Raw genomic sequence first — 19,459 nt, 5'->3', positions numbered from 1 at the left:
CATGGATTTTTTTTAAATGTCCCCACGTTTTATGTATTTTACGAACAATACTTGCAACACTGCCATTAAATGAAAATGCTTCTGTTTAAAATTTACCTTTGAGCTACCTTCATCTCTGTGCTGCCGATAGATTTTCCCCAGCTATTTGCCTCCTTGACCCATGAGCCTTAATATTTAGGGAGTGGCAGATTATGTTCTGGGTCCTTCAAGTCAGGTCTAATAATCCAGACTCTACCTGTACAGCCCACTATCCCAAGGGAAGTCTGTTCTCCTCTATATATGGCATGGGCTCTCTGTATTTGGGTAATGATGAAACTGTTCCCGGTGTTTCATATTTAAAACACTAATATATATTGAAAACATCACCATTGGCAGTGAAACAGTTAATGTGGATGTTCAAAATGTTCATAATTAGACTTCAGGATGAATACCCTTTTGAGATTAGAATGGATGTTCAAATGTGTTAAACCATTACAGTAACTCCTTACTTAAAGTCGTCCCGGTTAACCTTGTTTCATTGTTACATTGCTGATCAATTAGAGAACATGCTCATTAAAAGTTGCACAATGATCCCTTATAACATTGTTTGGCAGCCGCCTGCTTTGTCCACTGCTTTCAGGAAGAGCAGCCCATTGGAGCTAGCTGGTGGGGGCTTGGAACCAGGGTGGATCGGCAGCCCCCCTATCAGCTCCCCATTCCCCTAAGTTCCATGTGCAGCAGCCACTCAGGAGACTATCAGTTGCTTGCAGTTCAGCTGTTCCTCCCCCCACTGCCATGTGCTGCTCCTGCCCTCCTGCACTCTCCCGGGAGCCTCCTGCTTGCTGGGCGTGGCGGGGGAGGGCGTAGGGGGAAGAAGGGGACTAATGTCAGGGTGTCCTGCACCCCGCTTACCCCATTTCCATAGAGCAGGGGAGACACACGACAGGGCTCAGGACGGAGAGAGCTTCCTGGCAGCAGCTCTGTCTCAACTTGCTGATCTATGTAAAAAGGCAGTGTACGTTGAGTGGTGTCAATGTACTTAAAGGGCAATGCACATCTCTCTCTGTCTCACACACGGTCTCTGTCTGCCATGCTGTCTCCCCTCCCTCCATTCCTGCTGCCTTGTAGAGTGTGAGGCTACATTAATAACAATGGGTTAATGCTTGAGGGCTGAGCTGATTGCTAGTTCATCATTTAGCAGTAAGGCATTCCCTGGGAAATATCCCACCCTTTGCCTTCACCACCTCAACCAAGCTTCACATCATCTTTGCTGTGTACCAGTATTAAATTGTTTGTTTAAAACTTACACTGTGTGTGTGTGTGTGTGTGTGTGTATAAAAATTTCCCTGGAACCTAACCCCCTCCCCCATTTACATTAATTCTTATGGGGAAATTGGATTCGCTTAACATCATTTTGCTTAAAGTCGCATTTTTCAGGAACATACCTACAACGTTAAGCAAGGAGTTACTATATTCCTTTGTCTACAGACTCTGGAAGGAAGCACTCAGTTGGGTCTTATTTGGAGAGTTTGCACAATCTGAAGGGCTATATACACAAGTATGTATTTTTAATTAAAGCTTTAATCTGCAGAAACTGATATGGAGACCAGAGAAAGTGCCAATTCATCATACCATTGAGTTTCAGCTCAACCCAACCCCCATCCTCAACAAATGGCTAACTTGTATTTAAATACGAGAAAAGAATCCAAGGAGTTTAGCAATCAATATTGCAGTCTCGTCATCTGAATAGCCTGTACATCTTTAGCTTCCAGCAGACAAAACTGGAATCAAATCAATTAGATATAAAGCTGCAAAGAACATTCATTGCAACAATGTATCATTTTTTATTGTTCTGAAGCACTTTCAGCCAAAAGAAGATGGGAACTTGGATGGGCTCCAGCTTAGCCCATGAACATACAGTGGGAGATAATAGTTAATGGATTAACAGTGTGCAAAGTTCCTGCCTAGCAGTAACACACAGGTATGTTGTTCTTTTTAAGTCAAGAAAAGGACCTTCTGGCCCTTACTGGAAAGCTGCTTCCTGACCTGACTAGCTTCCATTTGCATACTGCATTTGGCCATTAACTGACTATTATTTTTAGCCCCTGTGTGGAACCATCAGAGCCAGACTCTGGATTTTGGATCTGTGTTCCCAAAGGAACCTGGCAGCTTAAGCACAAGGAGTGAGGAGCACTGTTCACTCTAAGCTGTGCGTATGTGTGCGCACACGGATCCTAAACCCCGCGCACACGGCGAAACACCGCGCGCACAAAAATTTGCACAGAAGCACAACAATTTGTACAGAAGAAATTTTTTGCGCATTTGGCCCGTCAAAAATTTGCACAGAAGAAATGTTTTGCGCGCACGGCCTGTCAAAAATTAGAGGGAACATTGGTGAGTACTCCACTCCATCTGCTCCCGTAACTGGCTGGCGCTCAGGCATGCAGTAAAATATCTAAAGTGCAGAGATTGACACTGCTGGAGAGAATGCTGCTGTTGTGTTGGTCTGAAGTGTGGGGGAGAGCATGAGGCCTTGTAGCCTGTTGGCTATATATGCTCAGGTTTGTACAACTTGCTCCGATGCAGGGGAAGCTGGGTTTGCCAACCACCAAGTGGCCTTTTTAGCGGCTCCAGATACTGCCCTCTTACGGATTATGTAGGGGTCTCAAATATACTCATTTTAAGTCCTAACTCCTTCTGTTTCTTCTGAGACTTCTGGACTGTGGCTGTAAATGCAGCAGGACCCTCCCCACTTCATTTAACACTGATCTCCATCCAATTTGCAGTAGGAAGTGGGGAAGGGCAGATGCCTATTGAGAAGTACAAGGTCTCCTTAGTGTCTTTTGTCCGGGCAATACTTTCCCGCACAATGGCACACCTGTACCTGACATAGGCCATCAACTACTGATGGGTGAGGAGATCACACTTTTTTCATGGCAGAGAACCTTAAAGAGACTGGCACATAATACTAAGGACACTGCTTACCAGCAAGGGGCTGATCCTAGGAAAAATGGAAGGCTAACCCCTATTTCATAGGGAAGCAACAGAAACTTTGTGGCACACAAGCAGGTTCCTGCCATTCCTGTACCAACTTCCCAGGTCATAGTAAGGCTGATCTGTATTTAGGAAGGGATTTTCATTACAGTATATATTCACTTTTACAGTATAATGTAATGATGAGCAAAATTTTTATTTTTATTGTATTTGTCAATATATTTGTATAATATATATTTATATATATATACATATGTATATATATATATAAATATATACATATTTATATATATTTATATACATATATACATGTATAATATATGTATATATTTATATATATATTTGTACAATATATGTATTGTACAATATATAGTGTATTCATCATTGTATTGTATTGTATCATTGTATTGTATTTTTATTTTCCCTTTTAATTTTACCAGCTACCCACCTCCCAAAAAACAAATCCCCAAACAACCAAAACTTTGAAGCTGCAGTTCCCTGTTTCAGTTGAGAATGCTGCTCTGAGCAATTATCCTTGAAAGAGTACTTGCCCAATTATTTGCCCTTTTTGAATTTATCACTGAGCTTGCCACTTGTCAGCCCCTGGGTAACTTGACTCTAGAACGCTTATTCAACATTGCACATGAGATAGAAAGGAAGCTCCAACTTGTCAAGAAAGCTGCTGATGTTATCAAGAGAAGCTTGAGAATTTGAATTACACAAATCAGTAGGGTAATTTCTAAATGCCTCATTAATTTCAGTATCATTAAGTGTAATTTGATCATATTTGGAGACAGCAGCTGTAGAGGGAGACATGGATTCTGCCCTTATTCAGTAACTTAGCCATTTCCTGGCTTTCTTTGGAATCTTATAAAAGATTAACTTGAAGCTTTCAAAGCTTAGCTCAGATGGAAGATAATCAGGTAAGGATTCTAAGGGTCAGTCCATGCTGTCCTTGTTCCAACCCCTTAAAAATTAAGTTGAGGGTGAGAATCAAATTGTCTTGTGCTGATGATTATAAGGGACTGTCAAGTCAGTAAAGCCTGTTGTGGATTTGTGAAGGTGGGAAAAATCTCATCTCCTCCTGCAGCTCCCTTGCCATTCTCACTCTGTGTTCTGACTATGTGTGTCCAGTTTCTTTTCTCCTTTAAAATTTTGAAAGTATCTTTTCTTTGGACCTTTCAAGGGTACCAGTGGAGCCTGCCATATGTTTGCACAGTTCCTTCATAAATAATAACATGATGATCAATTTTATTCCCTATGAACTAAATAGGTTCAGTATCTTTCAGTAGCAGGGGGGTATTGATTCTCCCAGGTCACCTAAGTAATGCACATTTCTACTGCCAAGTTGGCTGAGACATATGTAGCATGGATACCTGAATCAATTATATGGGCACAGAGGAAATAATAGGCATAAAATCCATCCAGCCACATGTGTGTTGCCCCGAGTTGAATGTATTATAGTAATTTCCAAAGTTCATCAAACCCTCAAACTACATATGGAGCACACAGGTTCTGATTAAACAACATTAAATACGCAATACACAACGGTGGTGAAAAATACAAAAAATATGACTAGAATGGACAGCGCAAATGTTCACCAAAATGTTATCAGTTGCAAATATAAATAATCTAGCAAAAGCAAGAACAACTCTGACAAAATGAGTTGGCCACATTTCTTGCTGTCCCTTCAGAAATTAGTGTTGGAAAAAATATTACTTTGTACACTAGCATGCTGGTAAAAATTTCATCTTCACACTAAAATATCTCCCAAATTTGTGACTTCTTTTTCTTTTTCTTTTTTTAAACTGGGTTTCTTAGGCCATTAGGAAAGTCCAATATAAATTGATTACAATCTATAAAATTACAACTATCCAAGACAACTAAGTTGTATTTAAAAACCCACGTTTTAGGTTTCATACTTATAAATGCAAAAGTAAAGCATCTTGAAGAAGAGGTCCAGCCATTTTTACACTCAACAGAGAGTACAGAGATTTCATAGTAGACAAATACAACTGGAATGTTATTTCATCTGTAGAAATGAGCATCTGGGATGATGCATATGGGAGAAAATTTACTTTTATCCCAAGATAGAACAAAAAATCTAAAATGAAATTTAACCAAAATTTGTAGATGTGTAATAGCATTAAAATACAATTGTTTTAAAAAAAGGAGGGGGGCAGGAGGACACCCAATAATCATCTTGACTATAGGGGGAACATAAAGCTTTTATAAATCAGCCCAGAAAAATTTATCCTGAAAATGTATCTGCCTAGGCATTAAAAACCTACAGATCAACTCTTTATAGAGATGAGTAGACTTAAGATTTTACTTAGTGTTTAAAAAATAAAATCATTAACCTTATGCGAGTGAACATGTAGAATTTTGTAAGGCTTTAACAATAGCTGTGCTAAGCACACTTGCAATATGAAAATGTGAGGTCCAATTTTTTCCCCCCACAATGGTATGTGAACTGTGGATCTGCAATGACATAATAATGAGTCAGAGGGAATTAAGATTAACCATGAAGAGACATTGTCTTGGACATGCACTCAAAGCCTTAACATTATTTAGAAACTTGAATATCTTGAAAACAATATCAATACATAGCCCAAAAAAGTGTTTTTAAAGCAGAACAACCCACAACCGAGATTCTTTAAATTAAGAAAGGGATAAACACTGCAAAGGAAAATTATTGAGAAATCAATCCATAACCATAGGCTTCTGCATGTCATCTTCACACTCTTGGAAGGAAGTGAAGAATTATATGAAAATTTTGCAAGATCATTAAAATACCAGGATCTCCTAAACAAAATATGGTGGCTGCAGAATTTATATCTTTTTCCATCTTTCCAAATAGTAACATTGATAAATTCTGTAGTGTCTAGAAAGTGGATGAAGGTTTTCAAACTATTTGCATAAATATCTTGAGTCCTATAGAGCTGAGGGAGACCAATTTATTTCATGTTAGGTTAGCACATAACAATTGCTCTGCCCCAAACTTGCTGAACAATATCAATCACATACCCTTACTTATGGATGATAGACATCAAAGTATTTTTCTTCATTTTGTGCAGGAAACTTAAGCTTTATTAAAGAATTGTAATTTTTTTCATCTCCTGTCTTAAACTCTTTCTACAAAGACCATCTTGATTTAATATTCCAAAATCTTTCCCCAGATTATTGGAGTGCCTGGTCAACATGAGATTTTTTTGGGGTCGTGACTTGGAAAAGACACTGCTCTTTCTGGCTGGCAGAGGGTTGGAGTTTTTTTTTTTTAGATGGCTTTTTAATAGCATATTTTCAGTGGTGGTTGTCATAAAGTAAGATTCCAATTTCAGTTTATAAGAGTTTTATTCTTTTAAACCCTTTAGACCATGATATTTACTTAAGAAAATGCTTTGTAGCTCAGATTTACAAAATTGTGACTGGTAATTAGTGGGCACCTCATTTGAAATACTTTAGAAGGACCTGATTTTCTACAAGTGCTGTTCATCCACCTCCTGAAAATCTGGCTCTGTGGGTACCTCTAGACTGAAATAAAAGACCTACAGTTGGCCCTGGTCAGCTGACTCAGGCACCCAGGTCTGAGCCCTCCCACCTCATGGGGTCCCAGAGTATGGGCTTCAGCCAAGCCTGAACATCTACACCGCAGTTTTACAGCTCCATGAGTTTAAGTAAGCTGACCCGGGCCAGCCATGGGTGTTTAATTACTGAGTAGACGTACTAGTAAGGTGTCTCAAGGAGTCTCTCTCTATCTCAAAATCACTCATTACTCCTGAAATCTTGGCCATTGCAATATGTTCATCTTTTCTGCTGAAGGTGATGCTTGTGAATTTTATGTAAGAAAATAAATGAAATCCACTTTTGTATCCTAAATTAATTGATACATATTTTATTTTACAATTTCTAAAATGTGTTAATAATAAATCTGTGAGCGTATACAATTATGTATGTCTCTGGGTTCATGTACAAACAAGGACATCAACATATGCATCAGTGTCAACTAAACTGGATTCCAGCCTCTTTGGTATATGTAAATATGACCCTACTCACTCAAAAAAAATAGAGTAAAGAGATGCTCATGACACTGTATCCTGAAAGTCTACAAACTCAGGCTTTGCATTAAACAAATTCCAGGTTGCATACCCTCCACAGAGAATACTACATTCATCTTCCTCAAAGTTCAGCTCTAGGGACTGTTAACAGGAGCTCCCAGCTGATCTCAGTTACTGAGGTAGAGGTTGTTTCTAAGGTGAATGGGAACCAAACTATAGGGGACATTATAAATCTAAGGTGAAGATGTCATCTTTCTCCAACAGCTATGTGCTCCATAAGTGGCTATATACATTCTGTACTAGATGAAAAATTCCAAATGGTCCTCAATGATAACCCCATGGTGGAATGTTGAGGTTATCTAATGTGGAGGTCACAAACCCACCGATAACTGTGAGACAGTTGAAACCAAAAAGATAAAGTAAAAATTTTTCATAGCCTAGTGGAAAAAACCCTTTCTAGCCACCATGGCTACTTGTGAATCCAGGAGTTAGTCTGCTGCAAAAGCAACCCTGGGCTGTACACAACATTGACCAATTGTGGGTATACCACTTTATTAACGGGCAACTTCACCTGTGGTACCCTCATGTTATTTCTTCATACCTCCCAGGATCACTTCCAACTTCTCTAAATTGAGCTTTAGCCAAGCAGAGAAACTGTAATAATCTGTGTCCAGCAAAAGAGACATAAACTTGAGTGCAATCTCAGTAGCACTGAAGGCTAGACAGTCTCACTATCTTCCTTAGAGGCATTATATAATATAATGTTGAACACAATGTAAGGAAGCATGGAACCCTGTAGTAGCCCACATCAGAGAGTATTCAGGGTGGATGAGCAATTGATAACACATTCTGAGGCCTATCTGAGTGGAAAGAATGGAACCACTGAACTGTTTCCATCCATCACTGCCAGAGTCCATGGATGAGTTGGCAAAACCTCATGGTCAACAGTATCAAACTGCTGACATTGCTAAAAGAGTCATTGTAGAAGGAGAGTAGATTATTGACCAATGAAATCAGTGAACTCTTTGTACTAAATCAAGGACAAAATCCAGACTGACAAGGAAGAGGAAGTTAAGGAAAGCCAGATCTGCTTTGCCCTACTTCCATCTCATTCATCTTAATCAAAAGTGGAAGTTTGGAGATATGGCAATGAGCAGGAAATTCCCAGTACAGAGGTTTCATGAGAAAGGGCCTAACAGTCATTTGTGTTATAAGACGGGGGCCCTAAGATTAAAAATTGTTATTTCCAGGTATTACGTTTTCACATTTTTCTGTGAAGCATTGTTAGGCAGTATTTTTATAAGGCTTCTGTATGTAATTGTCACAACAGAAAATATTGGCAACAAATGAATTAGAATTAATATGCAGTATAATTAAATGAATATGCACTTCTTAGACAAATGATAATGCTTTATATTGTTTATGCAGGTACAGAAGGCTTGGGATTTAGCATCACTTCAAGAGATGTACCAATTGGTGGCTCAGCTCCAATTTATGTGAAAAACATCCTTCCAAGAGGTGCAGCTATTCAAGATGGGAGACTGAAGGCTGGAGACCGACTTACTGAGGTGATGAAATATTGTATACTATTCCTCTAGTCTAGTTCAAAAGGTGCTTTCTGTATTTTGGCATGAGTCACTGGATTAGTTCATTTAAAATATATTATCCCAGGAAATGTAACAAATTAAGGGCTGTATATTTGCAACATGGCACATACTTAAAAGGAGGGTCCCCAGCCAGGTTAAGAGTAATGATTTTACAAAACAAATTTCTTTAAATAGAATCATAGAATCGTAGGACGGGATGAGACTTGAGAGGTCATCTAGTCTAGTCTCCTGCACTCATAGTAGGACTAAGTATTATTTTAGAGTAGACCATCCCTGACAGGTGTTTGTGTAACCTGATCTTAAAAATCTCCAATGATGGAGATTCCACAACCTTCCGAAGCAAGCTTATCCAGTGCTTAACCATTCTGAGAGTTAGGAAGTTTTTCCTAATGTCCAACCTAAACGTTCCTTTTTTGCAATTTAATCCCATTGCTTCTTGTCCCATCCACAGAGGTTAAGGAGAAAAAAATTTTTCCCCTCTTTCTTGTAACAGCCTTTTATGTATTTACACCAGTTCTATCACTTTTCATAATTAAAAATGAATTGACTTTTAAAATCTAGTGCACTTTTCACCTTTCATGCTGTTTGTTTTTTGTACCAGCAAAATGCCACAGTGTTGGATTGCAAACATCATAGGGGGTTGTTTATAGGTTCAAGGGAAGAAACCCTACTTCCATTAGAATTTTTCTGAAATTATGTGGATGGAGGTACAGTAGTTGTTCATTAATAAAGAGTAAATTGTCATTGTGCAATCTGCCTTGAGTAAACTGCAGACCAGGGAAGGAATTGAGTCTCAGAGTCCCAGTTCTCTCATTGGCTTCCCACTTTCTCCAGATACATTGCTAGCTTGGTCAATGGCAGCCCCTTGCCTCCACCCATTCCCTGCCTGTGCCCACACTTGGATCTGCTAGGTGCATGCCCTATGGATTCAGAGGACTGTGGGGCAATCCCTACTTTCCTGTGTAGGGCAAAGCATTTTTTTCACAGAATTATTGGAAGGGGGATAAAATTGGGAACATTTTGATCATTAGAGTTTTTTATAAAAGCTTGATTTTTTTGTAAGACACAAATTTTGGTATGTCAAGGTTCCTTCCCCACTCTGAACTGTAGGGTACAGATGTGAGGACCTGCATGAAAACCCTCTAAGCTTATTTTTACCAGATTAAATAGATAGATAGATTAAAACTTCCCCAAGGTACAAACTATTTTACCTTTTGCCCTTGGACTTTATTGCTGCCACCACCAAGCGTCTCACAAATATATAACCGGGGAAAAAGCCCGCGTGGAAACGTCTTTTCCCGCAAAATCCCCCCCAAACGCTACACCCCCTTTCCTGGGGAAGGCTTGATAAAAATCCTCACCAATTTGCGTAGGTGAACACAGACCCAAACCCTTGGATCTCAAGAACAATGAAAAAGCAATCAGGTTCTTAAAAGAAGAATTTTAATTGAAGAAAAAAAGTAAAAGAATCACCTCTGTAATATCAAGATGGTAAATACCTTACAGGGTAATCAGATTCGAAACGTAGAGAATCCCTCTAGGCAAAACCTTAAGTTACAAAAAGACACAAAACCAGGAATATACATTCCATTCAGCATAGCTTATTTTCTCAGCCATTTAAACAAAACAGAATATAACGCATATCTAGCTAGATTACTTACTAAGTTCTAAGACTCCATTCCTTTTCTGTTCCTGGCAAAAGCATCACACAGACAGAGAGACCCTTTGTTTTTCCCTCCCTCCAGCTTTGAAAGTATATTGTCTCCTCATTGGTCATTTTGGTCAGCTGCCAACGAGGTTATCCTAGCTTCTTAACCCTTTACAGGTGAAAGGGTTTTTCCTCTGGCCAGGAGGGATTTAAAGGTGTTTACTCTTCCCTTTATATTTATGACAAGGTACAAAATAAGTGGCCCTTTAAGGATGTAGATGAAACCAAGGGCATATGTCTCCTGCTGCTTTGGAATCATAAGATCTCTCCTCTTCTTTCCAACTAAAAGGTGCGGCTAGTCTTTGAATGCTGGGGAAGGTGTTGCAACACTGGAAAAGTGCTGAAACAAAGCAAACAAAGGGAAAACAATGAGAAATGCTCTCTTTTATTTTAGTGGGCATTTGGGAGGGTTGGGAGGCTTTGAGGCTGAATATCTTGTTCAGTGTTGGGAAGTGGAGTGCTTTTGCTTTGTAATATGGTCTGTTTGTTGCTTTTTTGTTTTTGTTTTATATGGCCTTCAGGGTGTAAGGATTGCATCTGTAATTTACGACACTGGCTTCTAAAGCCTGGTATTGGTGTTATTTTATGGTTCCTTAAATGCAAATAAATTAGAGGAAAAAACACAATTGAGGGAACAGTGGGGGCCAGAGAGAAGATTGTAAGAAAAAAATCGTAAAGTAGAGCATCACAGATATTGGAGATAAGGAAAACAGAGTAGATTGAGAGAGCAAATCAAAGCATATACTTGTTGTTTGATAGAAAAGTCAGTTAAAAACAAATACCTCTTACCCTTTCAGGTTTACTTGCAAAATTCCCGGCTCTCCATCCCCTCTGCTCCTGCAGATGAGATCGTTGTAGTGTCATATTGCTTCAAGGTGGAGATTCACATTCTGTCACGTACAATATTGAGCTTAAATAAGATGTTCTGGTGTCAAACAGTCAGCTTGAGCCAAAATTTTCTTTTAAATATTGGTCCAAACTTGTTCCTGACGTAACTCCATTTCATTAACTATTACTTACAATGGGGGATGGATTTTGACCTAATATCTTTTATTTAGATTAATTGTCACTTCCAAAATGAGTTATTTATTCTCTTTCATGTCTGTCCGCTAAGATTTCTTTTGTCACTTTTGCACTTGATATCGCTACATTTACCATTTGTCTTCTTTCCAGCTGAGTGTATGTGACAGGGTGCTAGGAGCCTAGTGCTGACCTGTATTCTGGTACTAAGGCACAAGCTATTCCCCCTTAGAGTGGATTTAATTGAGAGATGGGTGTGCAGTGGCTTAATTAGGCAGGAGGCTGACAAGCCAGTGAGAACAATCAACCCATCAGATGGGAACACTTAAAGTAGAGGAGGCTGGCAAGGGCTAGGGCAGTGGTGCCCAGACTTTTTACCTCGCGCCCCACTTACCCCTGTCCATCCTTCCCCTTCCCCCCCAGCCACGGTTCAGACCCTAGGCCAGGAGAGAGACCATTGTTGGGGCAGGGGGCGAGGCTGGGGCTGGGAGTGGAGCCACAGCTGGGGATGAAAGCCTGGGCTGGGGCAGAGCGGGGCTGGGTGGTGCTGTCTGCCCACCTCCCATGGGTGCTGGCCCAGGCCCTGCTGTGCCCCCCCTGAACGTTTCTCCACAACCCCCTAGGGGGACATGCCCCACAGTTCAGGGACCACTGGGCTATGGGGGATGCAGGATGTCAGGATAAGGGTATCTTTCCCTCTCTGCCCCTGGAGAGTGGGTTAAGGGGGTGGTTTATATCCACTTGTATTTTGTTGCACAAGGCTGTACTGATGAACTGATGATGGAGGGGACCTAATAACTATCACACTGGCGCTTATAAACCTGGACAGTATCCCGCCTGTTTGTGATGGTCAAAGGGGTGGAGAAGGGAGCTCCGTTACAGTGCCATATATGCATAATATATTTTTTCAAGACACTGGTCAACCAAAGACCTTTTTCTGATTCATAGCATTCCTACCTTCCCTTCATTTCTACTTTTTCCCTCTCTACCCATTTCTTTCATCCTTTCCCGGGCTCTCCCCAAAGTCAATGTTTCACCCTCTTGTTGCTTTGGTCTTTTCTCAATCTGTGACTCACCTCCTTGTACCAACACAGCAGTGAAATAAAAATTCACAAGGCCTCTTATTGAGTTTAGTTTGCTGCTGCACCAACCTATGGAAAAGCCTAAGAAAGTGAAACTGACCAGATTCTACAAATTTCCCTTTTCTAATCTTTGTGAGCAGCAGAGCAAAGTGAAGCCAGCAATATCTCTTGTCAATTTCACTTGGTAGCTTGCTCAGGTGTTGAGCAGAGTATCAGGGGAGGAGGCAAGAGGCAAAGGCTGTCAGCATGCCAAAGCAACAGGGTTTTGCATTCCACCCTATAGCATGTTTGTCTGTGGTTTCTTCCCTCTGTTATACAGGGACAGAGTCTACTCTCAAAACATGTTTTATATATATCTGTTGTGCAGTCTGTAATGTGTATGTGGAGGGAATGCTAATTACAAGATAAAACTTGGGTCTCCAGGTTTCCGTGTGATGTTGCATCAATAAGTAAAAGATTGTTTTGATGTATAGTAGTTGTCACTATCAAATATCTATCTGTTTAAACAAAATGTCACATAAATCCATGTTTGCAACACATCTTTGATGCAGTTTTAAAAAATTCAGTGTTCTTTAAATAATAATCATAACATTCTTCATAATGACAGGTTTCAGAGTAACAGCCGTGTTAGTCTGTATTCGCAAAAAGAAAGTTAGTCTCTAAGGTGCCACAAGTACTCCTTTTCATTCTTCATAATTTGGGTGAAAAACACAGGTTAACATGCCAACATTTTACTTGGGTTTCTATTTGGCTATGCAGTAGGTTTTTTTTAAAAAAAAAAAAGAGAGAGAAGTTTTTCACAAGTACAAGGAACAGGTAGGTTCAACTCCCATTTAAAGTTGATGGGAATTAAGCTACTAACTCCCACTTGTGCCTTTGAAAATCTCCCTGAAAAACATGTTTGTGGGGTGTGACCATAAAGCCCTTCGTGTCAGCTGGCAGGGAGGGTTACAAGAATATCCTAATCCTGGAATGTGCATTCTGGTTTACCAAAGAATATACTGACAGGTTTCAGAGTAACATATATATATACACACACATGTATAAGAACATCTTCTGTATTTTCCACAGTATGCATCCGATGAAGTGAGCTGTAGCTCACGAAAGCTTATGCTCAAATAAATTGGTTAGTCTCTAAGGTGCCACAAGTACTCCTTTTTTAAAGAATATACTGTGAGGTCGTAAATAAAAGCCATGGTCACACTAGTTCATATCCTCGTGAAATGTGTGTACCAATGCTATATGTAAGAAGTTATGTATCTGTGCTAAAAATATGTTTCTGAAATCCAAATTAAAGCAGAGTGGACAAACAGGTTTCTGCCCAGCAAAGGATGTTTATTCACTTGTCTCTGTTGGTCTACATGTAAATTAAGCATTGTAAGTTAACACAATAGGGAGTCATTTACATGCAAAGTCAGCAGGAGGATGTGAAGGCAGCAGGCTGGAGAATTAATTATAGGGGTGGGGAGGGGAGTTGTCCTGAGTCTGAGGGGCAAATGGTGAAACAGTATTGCCAACCCCAAATGTTCAAAAAGCATGAGTCAGGCTCACTAACAATCATGAGATTATGTACAAATATTAGATTTGGTGTTCTTTTTATTTGACTTCTGCTTTTTGAGACTTGAAGGTGCACTGGGGTCACATTTTGAAGCTTTCTCCACAGCCATGAGGGCTAGAAACTTTTTTTTTTTTTTTTTTAAAAGAATGAAGGCTAAAATGATCACATATCCACTTGACTCTAGGACTTGGGCCTTTAAGGAAACAATTATCATGAGACTCAAAACAAAATCATGAGAGTTGGCAACATTAGGAATATAAGGGGAATGCAAGGAAGGAAGGGACACCTCTTTATCCTGCACCTAGGAAGTAATCGAGCAGTGCAATTACATCCATGAAAACAGGATCACAACCAGCCTTGGCTGAATTGTTGCAAAGGATATTTGGGGTGAGACTGTTAGCCTGTTAAGTTTAGTCTCTAGGGACTGTGTTATGATTTTGTTTTATATGTAACCCTTCTGTTTCCATTATCCTTACTCATGATCTCTTGATCTTTGATCATAAACTTATGTTTGGTTTCACTATATATGTATCTCACTGCTATGGTACTGTACAAGGAGCTGATTCTGAATTGAATCATTTAAGCTATTGTGTATACTATTCCCCTGAAGACGGTATATCTGAGTGTTTTGTGGACAAGGGGTTGAACACTACAGGGGAATGCTTCAGCAGGGCTCTGGGATTGGGGTGCATGTATTGTTAACCTGCAAGACAAAATAAGGGCTGGCAGAGCCCAGAGGAGCTCATTTGGGTGGATAAATGTCTGCAGGTGTGAGGGAGCTGACCCACAGTTAAGCACAAGCAAGTCTCCCTCTTGCTGGAGGTAACTTGGTGACTCACAATCCTGGGCACCTCGAGAACCATCACAGGGGACAGTTCCACTTCTGCCACACACGCTCTGTTCTTGAGCATAAAGGTGCCTGAGATCTCCAGAGCTGTCAGTGTGAACCCTTTCCTGGTCATCTCTTTCTCTTGAATGCTAGAAATCATCAATGGAAATGTAAGACCAGAACCACGAATATTGTGCATTTTCCTATAGATTCCTTGCTCCTACTGATCCCATTAGCAAAATTCCCATTGACTTGAATAGGAGCAGATGCAGAGTCATTATGTTAGTTCCTTCTAGATTTGTAACAGAGTTTGGCCTCCAAGTGAATTGTGCTGTGTGATGGGTAGAGTAATATTTTCTAATGCTGGAGTCTTAGCAGTTTTATATGTTTTATTTGTCACAGGTAAATGGAGTTGATTTAACCGGCAAAACCCAGGAGGAAGCTGTCTCCCTGCTGAGAAGCACTAAGATGGGAGGGACTGTGAGCCTTTTGATTTTCCGTCAGGAAGAAACATTCCATCCAAGGGAACTGGTGCGTAAAACAGAGAGCATCTAGGAGATTTTAGATTAATTTAAGCAAATGGTCTGGTCCTGATACCTGCTGGTAAATGTGTGTGACCAGAAATGAAGATAAGAAAATCAGTTTTTGTTATTCTCTGGTCATGTTAACTTTACATGAACGTTTTTTATTTTTTTTTTTAGCTCTGGTCTTGGAATTGTATGTTCACTACAATATGTGACTGGGAGTTTTAAAATCAGATTATGGTGGTGTTTTGGGGGACAGGAAATGCTTATTACAAACAAAACTATTGCATGGACTTTACTTGAATACATGAGACAAGTGGATTATTTCATACCTTTCACATTCACAAGTCTGTGTTTGAAAACTTACTGTTTGTCCTGCCACTTGATCAAAAAAATTTCCGAGCACTTAAAAGTAAGCCAGAATGGACTGTATGAATGCTATGGTACCAAAAGAGGAATTTGCAAGAAAAAAAGGTTATTATTTTAGTATAAAGCGTCCCCTATGTGGTATTGGACCCCCATTGTTATTAATTTAGCAGGGTAATTCACAGAATGTATTCTGAATACTTTGAGTGAAATGAAACAATCATGGTTTATTACAACACCGGTTCAACTTGCAAAGTGTATACACATATTTCCTTGATTATTACCCATGATAACTTTTGTTATAAAAAGGTAGACTATGAATATAAACAGTATTATGTTTTATATTCAATTAAAGTGCTATGGTTATAAATATATAGCTATTAAAATAAATTGTTTGGATGCATTCTCATAAACAGGCAGAATAAGAGCAACTGCTGTCTTTTTTGGTGGGATGAACAAATTGTTTCATTTCTACAGGATTTTTAATATCTTGAATGCAGAAAGAATGCATTTTTATTTGGCATTTTAAAGCATTTAATATCAGTCCTTGCTCTGTCTTTTATCTTTCAAAACAGCATTTAACCCTAAAAAACTGTAGTGGTTGAGAAGGCTGCAAATGAGCTAAATTTGTTAGCCTAATTCTTTTGGAATGTGACTTCACGTACTGATATGTCATGGTTTCTGAAAGCTTTCCTTTAAAGACTGAATCAAATTGAATGGTATGGAAATCGCATCACATGCTTCTGAATGGCTGGAAAGGTGAAAGCAATTGGTTTACAAGCTTCTGTGATGTAATTTTCACAATATTGATAACTTACAGGAAAGGTGAATGGAAATATTTTTGTGTGTTGTAAATAAACTCTTAGTAGCAAGAATATATCTTAATTTTGTATATATTATTTCTATATTAATCTTCCTGTTATAATACATAATGAATAGTAATGCATATAAAATCCTGTAAAGATTTAACTTCCTTGTATCTAGAATAGCCTAGAAGTACATGTTAACCGTAATATTTAATCAGTTTAATTTTAGTTTTATTGCGTATCTTTTGACATCACAAAGTGAATCAGCTCCTTTAAAAGAGCTGAGCCTCAGCAGCCTCCCTGCTGGTGCTGTGCTGATGCCACTCTCTGTGGTATTTTGACAGAGGTCAGTATAGCAGCATAGTCATGGCAGGTGGTAGATGGAGAAGTCTTTACTTACCTACATAATCAGAGGTCCAGATCATAAGCTGGTGTAAATTGCTCTAACTCCAATGGAGCTACAGCAAAATACACTATCTGAGATTCTAACCTGGAATGTCTGATGAATCCTGATTGAATAAAGATTTGTTCATTCACACCTTGACATGACCAAGTTCCAACTCTGCTCGGCTGGCAGCTGTCATGGGGCATAATGAAGAGCATGAGTAGAGAAGTGGTGGGGAGCTGCTGAACTGACACTTGTTCTGAAGTGGTGCTTTTCCGTCTGCTAGTAAGAAATAATAAAGACAATTTGTTTGAAAACTATTCATCATCTTGACTTTTATCAAAATTTCACATATAGAAGTTTTATATGGAAAAAAAAATCTAAACTGTGTCTGTTTGCCTTAATGATAAATGTAATTTTTTACACATGGTCCAATGCAATACTTCGTCCTTTGTGTCCTCCCCACTTTCCCTCCATCTTTTCCATATTGCTTTATTATTTCTTACAAATAAATATTGTAAGTACATTTAATAAGCAATATATAAACAGAGTTTTCATGATATAAATACTCTGTAAACATTTACTTGATACGATCTTGTGCATAAAGCACCGGCCTGGGAGTTGTCTGCTGACAGGAGCTCAATATTACAGCCATTTACACTTTGGCTACACTTGTATGGCTTGTCATGGGAATAAAAAGTTCTTTAGATTTGATTCGGGGAATCAGGGGTTGTGGATTCTGCTTTCTGTATGACTTTTGACAACTTAGCCTGGATAAATTCATGGAGGTTAAGTCCATTAATACCTATTAGCTAGAATGGGTAAGGAATGGTGTCCCTAGCCTCTGTTTGTAAGAGGGTGGAGTTGGATGGCAGGAGAGAGATCACTAGATCATTATCTGTTAAGTTCACTCCCTCTGGGGCATCTGGCATTGGCCACTGTCGGTAGACAGGATACTGGGCTGGATGGACCTTTGGTGTGACCCAGTATAGCCATTCTTATGTTCTAAATTTGCCTTAGTACAAAACTTGACTACATCACAGGAGAGTTGTGAAGTTTAATGTCTTTAGAGCATGTTGAGATTGTTGGCTGGGAGGAGCTATGGAAGTGCACAGTATTATTTATATATAGGTAATTAAGGGAATGTTTAAGCAAAGACTGTCTTGGTTTACTGTAAAATCGTAAATCATATGTGCACATGAGAGACAATAATTATTCAGCACCAGCAGCATTGAAACCTGCACTTACGTTGGTCAGGATGCTCAGGCAAATAAAACACAAATGCAGGGAAGGAATTCCAAGTGCCAGGCTGCAACTTTATTAATTCTAACTGACGGTGGTGATAGAACTATCACACCCTTCCCCAAAATGCCAGGCATTTTCTTGGATCCACTGTGCTGATAAATGGCGTCATGCCACATAGCCAGTTAATATGGGTTAGTCCTCTTCAGCTTAACCAATAGGACACAGACTTCCTCTGAATCCTCTTGCCCTTCCCCAAGAGGAGAATGAGGATGCCTCCTTTGTGCCCAGTCCACAGAGGATGCAAATTATGTTACAGTTCTGAGAAAGTAGCTCTTTAGTGCAAGCTCTGGAGGCCCCAGGTTCAGTCCCCAGTTTCAGCCAAGATGGAGGCAGATACAGATTTAAGGTCTCTCCTCTGCCTTGTGAGGTAGTAGTTCCACCTGCATATCCTGAATCCCTTACTTATGTTTATCTCTGAGAGCTCACCCTTTCATTCTTTTATCATCATTGGACACTGGCTGCAAGTTGTAGCTCACTAGATGTTCACATAAAACTTCCTAACATTAAATTTCTATTCTTATTCCCAGTCCTTTTGGCCAAAAAACTGAGTATCCAGGATGCTGCAAGGAAGCCAGAAAACCTCAAATAAACTTACCCCTAGCCAGCTTGCCGTTTTGGACTAGAGAGAAAAAATCCTACCAAATAAGGCATTTGGCTAGACCCAGAGCATCCTGGAAACACAGCTTGGCGATACCTCAGCTGGACAGGGAGGGCTGAGCAGCAGTAGTGGCAAGATGGCCTGGGTGCCTGGGTGGGCCTGGGCCTGTAAGAACCAGTCGGTTCCCCAAACACACTTCCAAATTGGCCTATGGGGAAGAATGTTTTTCCCCTGAGGCCTGTACCCACGTGCACACTTAGGCTTAAGGAGAGGCTGATGGCAGTGGAAGGGGTCCGGTGTGGCTGAGCGTGAGCACTCCCTCTCCCCTCACGACCACAGGGTGTGGCCATTCCATTGCCAAACTCAAAGCCATGCTTCTGCTGAGAGAGGCGTGGGCCATTTTGACAGCAGATATTTCTTTAAAATGTTTGCACAAGATTGTCCAGGTTTGTACCATGTAAAGTGGCCTTAATTCAGCAAGGGGTGGTCAGCTGAGAACTCCCCCTGAGTAGGAGAAATCTCCTTTGGCATACAGGTAGTGTGGACAGCTGGGCTTTGTCCTGTGCCAACCACACCCTCATCACTCCTGGCAGAAATGGAGGGCACGGGGCTTGATAGGGGATGTGAATGTGGCTATGTT

At 39.9% G+C, this 19,459-nt stretch overlaps 1 protein-coding gene and 1 long non-coding RNA gene across 11 annotated transcripts in view; one reads left to right on the top strand and one right to left on the bottom strand.

Annotated features, from left to right (window-relative positions):
- Window positions 1–19,459, top strand: part of PARD3 (par-3 family cell polarity regulator) — a 666,051-nt gene that overhangs the window by 406,222 nt on the left and 240,370 nt on the right. For all 10 annotated transcript variants that reach the window (XM_048837722.2, XM_048837719.2, XM_048837721.2 and 7 more), the window contains 2 exons: window positions 8,460–8,599; window positions 15,238–15,366. In XM_048837722.2, the coding sequence (XP_048693679.1) occupies window positions 8,460–8,599; window positions 15,238–15,366 (269 nt within the window). The remainder of the gene's footprint in view (window positions 1–8,459; window positions 8,600–15,237; window positions 15,367–19,459) is intronic.
- LOC125631287 (uncharacterized) lies at window positions 10,065–11,238 on the bottom strand. Its single transcript, XR_007354912.1, has 2 exons — window positions 11,136–11,238; window positions 10,065–10,686 (listed from the first exon to the last, which is right to left on the bottom strand). It is a non-coding gene; the product is annotated as an uncharacterized LOC125631287 (long non-coding RNA).

This window comes from Caretta caretta, chromosome 2, assembly GCF_965140235.1.
Source record: "Caretta caretta isolate rCarCar2 chromosome 2, rCarCar1.hap1, whole genome shotgun sequence".
NCBI lineage: Eukaryota > Metazoa > Chordata > Testudines > Cheloniidae > Caretta > Caretta caretta.
This window is presented reverse-complemented; position numbering and strand designations above follow the sequence as displayed.